This window comes from Egretta garzetta, unplaced genomic scaffold (genome assembly GCF_000687185.1).
Source record: "Egretta garzetta isolate BGI_Z169 unplaced genomic scaffold, ASM68718v1 scaffold18, whole genome shotgun sequence".
Lineage (NCBI taxonomy): Eukaryota > Metazoa > Chordata > Aves > Pelecaniformes > Ardeidae > Egretta > Egretta garzetta.
Genome location: NW_009260616.1, coordinates 3,858,090 through 3,870,656, shown reverse-complemented (window position 1 = coordinate 3,870,656; position 12,567 = coordinate 3,858,090). Strand labels below are relative to the sequence as shown.

Sequence of the window (12,567 nt, the reverse complement as noted above, 5' to 3'; positions counted from 1 at the left end):
GTATCCTTTAGATTGACACAACTGCTGTTGACGTTTCATGCAAGTGGTGTGCTGCTACCAGATACATGGACAGTGGTGCACTTTGATGATACCAATACAGTTTTAGGGGCAGCTTTTCACATAGGGATTCTCCTTTAAGTACTAGTGCTTTGTAGGAAATTACTAATTGTTTGTGTATAATGCGAAGGAGCATGTAGACAAATGCTCAAGATTACATTAGTTTTTCTCTGAGATCTGTTATGCCAAAGAAATTTTGGGATTCTTTGCTAAGAAGAATGAGAAGTACTTCTTTTTAAGCACTCCATGGGTTGCATACAGAGGGGGAGGGTTCTGGGAGAGGTGTATGTGTATGAGTGCCTGTGTATGTTATAAACAGTATTTGCATATAATTATGCTAACAAACAGAAAGAGTATTTATGACTGTTACCTGTTCATACCTGCAAATCAAAGCTTAGTCTTTTCTTGGGACACTTGTCCCATTGTGAATTAATTTATCTCAATGTACAAAGGTAATGGCATAGACTACTACTGCAAAAACTTCAGTTCCCATTAGCTGCTGTCCTTTGGTCCCCCCTGCCTCCCATTATTCTGTTTTTCCAGCCTACATATTTAAAAAGCTTTTCCTTTCCTATAGCTGGTGAACAGTGTTCAATCTCTAATATTTTTACTTGAAGCAAAGAAGTATATCATAATTTTACAGATGGGAAGCTGAAGCACAAACAGGCAGAAAAAAGTGCATCATTACACAGCAGTTAAGGAAATGATCACATTAAACTGTACAGATATTAGATTGAGCTTTAAAGGAGCTAATTTATGGACAGGTAGCAATCTGAAAACAGAGAAACATACACCCTAGCACAGGTTAATTTATCCATTGATTAGAGTTTACATATTTTGAAATAGCAGTTCTTGTTATTTTGATTTGCATAAAATATGCTTTCTCACAGTCAGGTTACAGGTAATTTCAGAACTCTTATGTAGTATTTTTCATTGCAAAATGCTTCAAACATACGTTTGATATTTTTTTGACTTGTAAAAATCATTTAATTGAATCTTCGTTTGATTTTATAATGTTACAGGAATTTGGTTTTTAATACAGAAACATTAAGTGATATTAAAGGAGAACAGGCTGTGCAAATAAAAATTTGTCTCGGTTGAAATTAGAAAACACTGGAAGAAAATGACACCAGGATGACTTGGCTGAAAATTACAACCTTTTTTTTTTTTTTTTTTTTTTTTTTTTTTTTTAATTTGTCATAGGTGTGTCGTCTACAAGACCTAGTACGAAAAAGTGAACAAGGCCTTGGTACTGCAGAAGGACATATCTCCAGTCTTCAAGAAGCTCAGGAAATACTCCAGAAAGAACTAGAATTAACTAGAGCGAGGCTGCGAGAGACCACAGATTCATTGTATAGTGTTGAGGTAACCATAATGTTGGAGAATAAATTGTGCGAAGTACAGTATAGTGACTTTGGTCTTGTTTTTAAAATGGCAAGAAGTATTACAGTGTACATGTTATTGAAGGAACTTCATACGGCTTCACTAAAAGAGAGATTTCTCTTTTTATTTCAAGCAGAGAGAAAAAAAACCTGGAAAACTGGGATGGGTTGGTTTGGGTATTTATTTTTTTGTTGTTGGTTGGTTGTTTTGAGGTGGGGTGTTTTTTGTTTTTCAGAACACTTTTAGTATTTAACAGGTATTGCTACAAGCACGTCTTTCTGTGGTTAATATAAATTGTAGCTGCCAAAGTTGTATGTACAAAATATATCCAGAATTGGATTTTCCAGAGCCTTAACAGAATTTCATAAGAAAGTAAAAAGGATGTGTATTACACCAGTGCTATTCCAGTTTCATGTCTTGGTGCAAAACAAGATCCAGAGCTGACTAGCTCCAGAATTCATTGAAACCTTTTTAATTTTTTTTTATGCATGCATACCAGGTTTTCCTCAAATAACGGGCACGGTCTTCATTTCAGGCTCAAATCTAGAATTTCAGAAGATGCTTGAGAATAGTTTAAAGATATATGTTATGATATGTTGAAAGATAGCAGATTGTCATCCAGAAAAATGTGACCACTTTATACGATTGAAGCAATGAATTTGTCTAAGCACAAATATATTGCCATTTTATTTGGCTTAGAAGGAACTGGAACTGTCAGTTAATCTGTCAGTATCTCATTGACTTTAATACTAAGTATAACCTTTCCTTTTTCTTTCCTCAGTAAAAAAATGTACATTTACAAGATCACAGCAATATTTGAAGTAGAGCAGCAAATATTAAAAAAAACAAAACCTCCCTGAATCTTTTCTCATACTGGTGTTATTTTCTTAACAAAACCAGCCTGAAACAGGATATTGGTTTGGTTTTTTTATTTCTTTCAGCTACAGTCATGAGATGTTCACACTACTATAGTTTATGACTTCCTCTGTATTCTTTGTAATTCCTCTAAGCCTCCATATGAACTACAGCATTCTTCTCACCTATTATAACATTTAAATATTAATATATACCAGGTTACTGGCAATAACATTTATCTTAAGAGATTTTGAAATATATAAATGAAAAAATCTACAGAAAAATTGTCACTTTAAAAAGTCTTAATTAAATTTAGGTGGCCATGTTTGCTTCTCATGAATGAAGCAAGCACTGCTGAAAAACATTAATGTAAGTATGATTTCTAGGTAGTACCTAATACTATTCTAGTATGGTAAAATTTGAACAGAAGCTGAAAGGAATTTTAAAGTTTTTTTTCTGTGTTCAGACTGTAAAACACTGTTTCTAGCAGTCAAGAAACAGAAAGAAGATACATGAGCTTTGTATGAAATCCAGATAGTTCAAGCTTTGAAATTCAAATACTGAATATTTGCTGCTTTTTTAAAAAAATATATAATCTAAAACATGCATGACAAGAACCTAAGCAACCTGTTCTAATTCTGAAGTTAGTTCTGCACTGAACAGAACTTGATGACCTTTTGAGGTTCTTTCCAACATAAATTATTCTGTGATTCAGTGTAACAGTACTTGAAAAGATTAATTCCAGAATGACTTACTGGAAAATTGCTTTTTACAGCTTTTTATAGGAATGCAGAATTCTGTTCCACAAGTAAGAAATATGGGCAGATATATAAGCATTATTTGTGTGTAATTAGGAATTACACTCTGAAAAGTTATAGTTCAAGTTTTATGAGCCAATTGTAACTGACACTTTTTATTATAAATACGCTTGTTTAAGGTTTGATATACTTTTTTGCTGCTGATCAATCTCTATTGTGAAGTTTGTGTTTGCAGGGAGAACTAGATCAGGAGAGACAACAGCACGAGGCAATGATTGCTGCCATGAGAGAAGAGGAAAAGTTCAAAGTTGACAGAATGGCTCGTGACTTGGAAATAAAATGGACAGAAAATCTTCGGCAAGTATTGATTTTTTTTTTTTTTCTTTTATTCTTTAATAAGAACTGAAAATGTATTACATGCAAATGTAATAGCAAATGAAATGTAAAGCAAAGGTTTCCGTTGTTATTTAAGCTTTTCCAATTATTACAGAGTTCTTAACTCTTTTTTCACTTCTTGCTTAAGGTCCACTGCTTTTTAGTTATTTGACCTTTGCTTTTAGACAGGAATGTAATAAGCTTCGTGAAGAGCTGAGGCTGCAGCATGAAGAGGATAAGAAGGCAGCCATGACTCAGCTGTTGCAGCTGAAAGAACGTGAAAAAAATGCAGCAAGGGATGGATGGCAAAAAAAAGTTGAAGATCTTTTAGACCAGGTAATGATGGTCTCTTTGAGAATTGGAAGGCCATTACAATTTAGTTGCTGGTGGTTATTACCAATTAACTGCATGAAATTGGTTGTGACATCTGTTTTTGAAATTAAATTTGTTAGCATAATGATTTTTAAACCTAATCATTATCAAACTTTTAAAGTAATATATGAAGGTACCTTAAAATTATGTGAATGTCCTTCTCTACACTAAATGTGAATAAAACTTTTTACATTTTTTTGGGGAGTGGGAGGGTGTTGACAGTCTCACCTCTTCACCATAAGATTTTTTTCATTCTCTGTCTGCTCACATATTCTATTATAAATATTTACCAATGCTAATTGTTTGGACTTGAAGATATCCTGTATTTTTACAATAATGACACTGTACAAGTCACTGAAAAGTCAAAATGCCCCTCAGTTTCTACAACACATTTATTACAGCTATGTCTTCTCTTAAGTGATTTTGAACATTATTTTGGGATAATTTTTTATAAATACTGAGTTTTTTAATTGTAACTTGTATTTATAAACTCAGTTATGTTAGATAATTCACAGAAAATACTTACTTTGTACTTTTTCCAAACCATAAATGCTATAGAACTGGTTTTATTGAGTACTGTTTGAAAGAATAGCTGATAATGAACAAATACATTTTAAAGTAAGAGAAACAGATTTTGGAACTCATTAAATGACTGCGATTTCAGGGTATTATTGTGGGATGGCTTTTAATTTGCTGTCTAATTTGAGAAGTCTAATAACTGAACATGCTCTTGATTATACAGCTTCTTATAGGAACACATAACAATTTATTTTGCTGACAAGGGAGTTTAAGCTTGTAATATCTTGTGGCTTAGACTCATAAAAGCTGGAGATTTTCAAAGTTCTTGGTCTGTTACTTTTTACAGCATGAATGTAATAAGACTTGGACTCATCTGACTTTAAGTTTCACTTACTGCCTTTACCCAAGCTTTCTTTACTTTCTTTACTTCTACCTATAAATAGCATTTTCTCTAGGAAAGTAGAATTTGAAAGGGATATGTTAAACTTTCCGTAGTTTTAACATACTTTTAAAATACTTTACTTATCTCTACCTTTTAAAAATACCATAATAAATCTAACCTACAATTTCAGAATGGAAAATTAGTATGTTGCAAACAAACAATTTTTCTGCATATGGAAGAAATCTTGGAATCAGAAAGCTAACTGTAATAAGGAGAATTTTACTGGGGAATTCGCAGACACAGGAAATGGTCTGCATATGCAAAATGGTTGGTTTTTTTCCTTCATTCCTTTTACTGTACCAAAGAGCTGCACCGTTTCATAACAGCATGTGTGTTCAGAGGGCTAATAAGAAACTGAACCCTGGGAGTCTTCACTGTGTGGGTTTTTGTTTGTTTGTTTTCTTGTTTTAAAATCCAGCTATGCTTTTCCATACCAGTGTTTGGGTAGGATAGGTATTTCATAAAGATCAAAAAGTCGATTGTTGGTGGTAGGGAATTAAGCTTTCCCTCTGTAAGAATTTACATTTTACCTGTTACACCTGGAGGAGAAAGAACTCTACAACATAGTGTACAAGAAGGGTAACTTAACTCTTAGAGAAATGATTTTGTAGTGCCTCCTGACTGCAGTACACAAAGGGTAGCCTCTGAGAGTTGCACTGACCTGGATCATAGAATCAGAGACTTCGGTTGGAAGATACCTCAAGAGGTCGTCTAGTGCAACCGTTGCACTGACCTGGATCATAGAATCAGAGACTTACTTGGGTTGGAAGATACCTCAAGAGGTCATCTAGTGCAACTTCCTGCTTAACTCAGTCAACACTGAATTTGAACCACGTTGCTTAAGGCTTTGCCCAGTCAGGTCTTGAATAACCTCCAAGGATGAAGATTCCACAGCCTCTCTGAATAATCCCTTCTAGTGCTTAACTATCCTCAGTGAATTTTTTCTTTATATTTAGACAGAACATACTCTGTTTCAGTTTATGATCCTTGTCTCTCCTTGTCCTGTTGTGCACCACTGTAACAAGTCTAGGTCCACTTTCTCTTTAACCACCTCGTAGGTACTAGAAAGCTATTAAGTCCCACAAAACCTTCTCTTCTTTAGACTGAACAAACCTAGTTCCCTCAGTAGGATAGATGTTCCTGCCCAAGCCATTCTGGTGGTATCTCTCCACTGAATATGTTCAAGCTTATGAACATTTGTTTTGTACTGGGGCAACCAAAGCTGAATGGACTGGAAGAGGAGACAGAGTGTGCCTCCAGCTGATGTGCAACAAGTGCCAAGTCAAATGGACTGATCCCTTCCCTCAATTTACTGATTGTTGCTACAGCCCAGTATGCTGCTGGCATTCATTGCTGCCAGGCCACACTGCTGCTTCATGTTTAGCCTACCATCAACTAGCTTATGCAAAGCAGATCTGTAGCCCAGTATGAACCAGTGCAGGGGTTTAGTCCTTCCCACATAAAGGACTTTGCATTTGTCCTTGTTGAAATTTGTGAGGTTCCTGTCAGCCCATACCTATAGCCTATATAGGTCCCTCTGGTGGCAGCCCTACCTTTCAATGTATTGTGTCCCCTCCGCTGTGCCCATGCTCCACCTTCTACTCCTCCCATTTTGGTGTCATCCACAAACTCCATGAGGATACTATCTGTCTCCTCCTCCAGGTCATTGATAAGGTACTAAAATGAATAGGACCTGGAACAGACACCTTAGGGAACTCTACCTGTACAAGCTTTCAGATAGAGTGAGCCATTAACTGCTACCCTTTCAGCCCAATAATGAAGCCAGTTCTCATCTATCTGGTAGCCACCCATCTGGATTGTGACACAGTCAGATACAAGGATGTTAAAAAATCTCACTGGAGTCGAGGTTGCAAACATCCGCTGCTCTCCCCTCAGCCATTTCATCACAGAAGAAAATCAATGATAGTATTTTCATTATGGAAGAGTGGAAGATTTTTGTTATGTGTTTCGTAATGCAAAGATTATTGTACACTTTGGTTGTGTTAATCTAGAGTGATGCCAATCTGAGTGGAAACCGCATTGAGAGCCCACTTTCACACTACAGGAACTACTGCAATAAGCCTAGCTGTGATTGGCAATCTGTAAATGTGCAATAAGACTCTATCCCAGAGGGTTCACAGGCTAGTTTAAACAGACTGGAGACTGCAATGAAAGCAAGATTCTTCTGCTGTTACACACACACGCATATAAAAAAAGTTAACAACAGTGGGAAGAATTCAAATTTCAGTCCATCAAAAGGATATCTGTTCATACCTGTCTTCTTTCAACTACACTGAACTAGAACAACCTGAGATACTGCAGTAGGGGTGTAAAATTGTGAATTTGTAACACCCAACCCCAGTCTTCATTAGTGAGAAGATGCATTTAAAACCCATTTGAAAGCCATGAAGTCTGTGTAAAAACTAGGAAGAGAGCAGAGATCCAATTCCTTTTTCTGAAACTCAGATTTTTACACCTGAAGCATTGTTCTGGTCTATACTGGCAGTACTATACAATGACATATCAAAATAACACAAGACCAAGGTGTCTGCTAAATAATTTCTAAACTCCTAACTTGACAGAAAATGTGGTATACATGTGGTCTTTATCTTGAGAAACTGTCTAGAGCTTCACCGTTTAGTTGTACAAATGCTGTTTAGAAAGGCTGAATTCAGAAATGAAATGCGTATTAATATGGGTACACAAGTTTCTAATATATATTGATGCATCTCAGATTTGATTTAAAAACAAGCTACAAAGCAGTGTAGCACCTAACTTGAAGTATAGGAAAGGTTATGTAAGCACAGTGTTGGAAAAAAACAGGTTTAAATGAATAGAGAGAAGTGACACAGTGTAGTTAATTAAACTGTAGAAAAATACAACATAGAGTATGCCCATCTTGGAATGCCGCTGAGTGGTGCTGGAAAAAATGAACAAATGGACACAGCTACAAATGGCAACAATTTTTAAAAAATAAAATAAACAATGTTCAATCAAAAAATGTATGCCCATAAAGTGTACTAAGCTTGTTTGGTTTTTTTAAATTATCTTATACTAATCCATGACTTTCTGCCTTCTACTAGTTGTTGCACATATGATAGGTGAGATCTAGGTCTTGCATAAAGCAAGGTAAAAGTGTTGCTTTCATACCAGTAATGCTAAGTGGTCCCTCATAGAATGCAGGTAGGATTATTGTTATTCTAACAGTATAGCTTTATTATGAGTAAAATAATTCTCTTGAGAGAAAATGCTATTCAGCTGATTAAGTGCTTAAACACATTCTTGCCGGTTGCAAAGCATAGCTTACCATCTACAGTTAAATGTGGTTGGTAGGTTAAATAGATCAGTGTCTAGAGACCAAGTGAGTAGGTCTTATCTCTGATATGAGAAATGGTTCTAGAAGACATAAAAAGAAACTGCTTTTCCTTTTTTTTCCTGTAAATTGTACTCAGTACTTCTATATCAATCCATGTGAGAGTTTCTTCATGAAATATGTAGTGAATTCAGATGTGCAAGCGCTTTTCCATTTCTCTTAGCTGTGTAATGGGCTTTTAACGCTTTTCTTAAAAACATTTTACTGTTGAGAAGGCTTCAGCCATGGATGAAATAGCAGGAATTTTCTTTTTTAAAGCAGGAGCGTGTTCTCTCTTCTGCCTCTCCATGTTGCGCAACCTTCAATTCCGGGTACTGAAACATACAGGTTAAGACCTGTACTCTTCTTACCTATTTCTTCTTGTGGTAGATCTTTCTTTCCGTAAACTGAATCAAGTATTCTGATTGTAGATGGGCTTTTCTATATTTGAGCAAATATTGGTTCTCCCATCTTCCTTACTTTTCAGTAAAACATACATTCCAGTAAAATAAATGGGTTTGTCAGCATTTTTTTCCATTCTTATGTAGCTTCATACTATTACGTGACGAAGTATTAGTGTGACATTCTTTCTAGCTTTGTCAACTTTTTGCACACAAAGATACCATCTTGTATTAAGGGAGATACTAGAAGTGGTACAGTGAGAATGAACAAAAGTATACCGCATACGCTTTGGTAGCTGTTGTTTATTTGTCTTGCTGCAAAGATTCTCTTCTTTTTTGAAAAAATTGTAGAAGTCTCCTATTCAGAGTTTGTTTCTGTGAAGGTGTGTTCACTTTTAAACTGTCAAAGTAGATACGGGAAACTTTTATTTATATCAAAATGTAAATATTTCCTTCTGATTTAGACATTATTCAAATTGTAATTTTTTAGAAAATTTCAAACTCAAATCTTAAAACCCTGGCCACTAAGTATACTCTTGTTCATGAAGTGGAGTGTTGTAGAAAAGTCACAGAGCTCCTGTGCACATCTGTAAAAGGGTGGTTGACCAAGCTTTTGTCAGAGGGCAGTTAGTGCTCTGTCTTTGTTTGCCTATGTGGAGGTGCTTATCGCAGAGCTGATGTGCATCCACATTTGCAGAATGGGGAAACGCTACTTTCTTTCCCCAGCACAGGGATTACTGGCCTGTTCCACAACCTGGGTAATCCTTGCTTTAGAAGATTTGCTGTCGAATGGATGCTGGAAATTTCTACAACAAATAACCTGCATGTAACCTGTATCAGTTTCCTGAAAGCAGGGAGATTGACTTGTAGCACAGAATCATTTTGCTCTGCTTTTCTGTTACTTGATGTTGTCCTGAACACCCTGTGTAAAGGCTTGTCTGGCAGAAACAGAGAGGAAGTAAATTTCAAATAACTTCTCCATCCTTGTATTCAGTAATACTAGTAAGGCTACGATGACATCTAGTGGACTGTAAAGGATTTGGGGCGAGATGTAGAAAGCACTTAGAAATCTAAAATACTGAAATCTGAAAGAATAAAAAGAAAAACCACACCAAAGAGGGAGCGAAGAGCAGAGTGCACCTGGAATGCAGTTCAGGATGAGGATTTATGTCTCTTCTTTCATCTGTAGATATTTATTGCTTTTCCAAAGGGGCACCACTTCCTTCAGCTCTTGGAAACTTCTCAGAAGTGACTACAGCTCTCAAAACTGTGGTCTTAATGGGACTGTGCTGCAGCTTCTGTGGGCCCCCTGGGGAATCGGGGGAGCTTTGGGAGTTTATGCCTAGATCCAGTGTCCATAAACATCCTGCTACTCACCACTGGTTTAGAAGAATCAGTACTCCTGTATTCTAAGTGAGAAACCTATGCTTTAAGCAGGTCAAAAACTATTGTACATGAGCATGTGAATAATCACGTCATCCAGAGTCACTGCAGCCCTCAGAGGGCCATCAGTTGAGGGTGCCTCCCCCTCTTCTGTGACTGTCTGTACTTCTCAATAAAGAATCCCCCTTGTTCTGGGCTCCTTGTCCTATGCAGAGATGTGATCCTGAAGATTGAGTGGTGCACTTGTTCACTCCTCATTGGCCATTGTGGTTTTGTCTGAAGCTTCAACATGAAAACAAATGCCTAGCGCTCAGCTGTGCTATCTCTTTCTCTGAGCTTTTAGTTATGGTGAGCCCATTAAGCCCATACTGTGCTCTCTTCATTGTTTCACTCTTTGTTTAAAAGATTCTGAATGTAACAGAGGAAATTCATTAAAGACCATTTACAATGAAGCAATACTCAGCAGTACAGGCAAACAAAAGCAACAGAACAAATCAGAGTTTTCAAAGTATTTTCAGGGGGATACAATAGGAATACTATCAAATGTTAGCTTTGTTGCTCTGTTTTAAGAATAAATGTGTTACTGGACGTTTTTTTTTCATCTCTCTTTTGGTTTCTTCTTCGCTTAAATTTTTTTTCTTTCATGGTGTTGTATTTAACTAAATTTAAGCTGATGCCTGAAATAACAATATCTTCAAAGAAACTTGTCTATCTGATCATAAACTTTTAATTGGGATTTAATATTACCAGTTTTTGTTTGGCAGTGTTTGAGTTAGTAAATCTGGAGGAGACTGAAAGACTTTTTAATTCTACCTGTCAATGGATCAAAAGAACATTAAATTCTTAGTACAGTAAGTAACTAATGATGCATGAGTCAGGAAAGAGTTTAATTTTATATTTGGAGTTAAGTTTATATTTCCAAAACTAGTAAATAGAAATCTAAGCCAAATCCAACAGTAATACCATTCCCCAAGCAAAATTGTAATCCTATATCTGTATATGTTTTTCCCTTAAATGTATGATAAAGACTCCAGCAAGAATCTCATTTTAAAACATTACCCTTAGCCTCTTTGCTCCAAGAGACAGTTGCTCAAGTAGCTTTTGCATAGCTTCAAAACCAGTAAAGACAGTGGACTGTAGGAGGAATGAGAGATGACTTATTAGGTGGGGCAAAATTTGTTTGAAATTCGGCAGATGAATAAAATTATAGATTAAGGGTACTTCTTGACAGATACCTCTGTGCTCCAGGAAGGATTAGCCAAGATGCATATATAATCTTTAAAATCCTGACAGTGTTATGACAAATAAGTAAAATGAAACAAAGCTCTGGTACCATTCCAAAAACTTTAAAAATTATCAGGAGATTTAAATGAGCCTCTTTTTTCCCCTGACTATTGAACCTGCAGTTTATCAGATTAAAAATATATAATCCAAACAGGTAAAAATATGTGCAAATACCTAGGCATTTTGCCTAGCAGTTTGGTAGACTCCTACCGCTGGAAAAGTTTTTTCTTTTTAAAGCAACAGGATAAGTACCCCACCTTGTGATAGCCTGGACACAGAACCTTCTGCTCAGGGTTGCTACAAAACTAGGAGGAAATGAAGACCAATTAGATCCCAGAGACAGTTATACATTTGAGAATGCCTTATATATACTTCATCTTCCTCAACAGAAAACTGTTGGGGTGTGAGAGAGGGAAGGGTCTCTAAATACTGCCTTTTTTTTTTTTTACCAGTTAGAGAGGACAAACTTTGATGCAGCTCTTCCATTCCTAGCTTGTCACAAGCCTCAAGCCAAGTACAAAAACGTCATAGTAGGAAACAGCTGCTTTCCAAATCTCTGCAGAGTCATCTGTCGTGTTAAGCACTGCGCCGCCAGAGATAGTACATCTGCTGACAAATCAGTCTTTTCAAACCGAAGACATATCTCGAGGGAGAGTTTTGGGGTGGTGGTTGTTGTTATTAGCTGGATAAAATGGTCTTATGCCAAAGGTCCCTTCAGCTTCTTCAGTAGGCATCTTGGAAACTAGTTTATTTTACTAACGTCTGATGGATGTGCATAGGTTTTCTTCTTCAGAAAGGTTAGCAGCATCTGCTGGAGGTCATTCTTAAACTGAGGCAAAGACTGTGTAGCAGCCGAGATCTGCTTTGATGCAATGGATGAAGTTGGACCTTCCCCCAGGAATTCCTCTTGCCAGCAGTATTTTGAAAGTTCAGTAAACTGTATACTGAAGTCAGATCTTGACACAATTTGACATCAAAATATCAATGAGAAAAAGTGTTACATAAGTGATCTTTCAGTGACATGAAGAAAGTTGGTGTCAAGCCTCTGTAATCTGGTTGAAAGTAATTTTTAGTCAAGAGAAACAATGAAATAAGAGAACTTCCACGCATGTAAGCTAACGTCCTGCAGGAAGCAATGCAACTGAATGAAAATGTGAAAACGTAGATTTCCTTTTTGAGGAAAATGGTAGTGTTTGATCACCAAGTATGGCCCCTGTGACAGTAGTCGTGATGGGAACTGTTCATTACAGTAAGCAAACCCAAAGCTGGAATATTTTCAAATCTGTAAATCTGTGCTTTACCACAACACAAATTGGCCCAATTAAATTGAGAACTCTGCTCTTTTAGGAGAGTTGTTGAAATAGAGGTGGGAATACAACTCTTTCC

The 12,567-nt window shown here is 36.4% G+C and overlaps 1 protein-coding gene across 3 annotated transcripts in view; it reads left to right on the top strand.

The window, feature by feature from the left end:
- FAM184A (family with sequence similarity 184 member A) overlaps positions 1-12,567 on the top strand; it is a 52,073-nt gene that overhangs the window by 17,011 nt on the left and 22,495 nt on the right. For all 3 annotated transcript variants that reach the window (XM_009645234.2, XM_009645233.1, XM_009645232.2), the window contains exons 6-8: positions 1,261-1,422; positions 3,289-3,414; positions 3,618-3,764. In XM_009645234.2, coding sequence (XP_009643529.1) covers positions 1,261-1,422; positions 3,289-3,414; positions 3,618-3,764 — 435 coding nt within the window. The remainder of the gene's footprint in view (positions 1-1,260; positions 1,423-3,288; positions 3,415-3,617; positions 3,765-12,567) is intronic.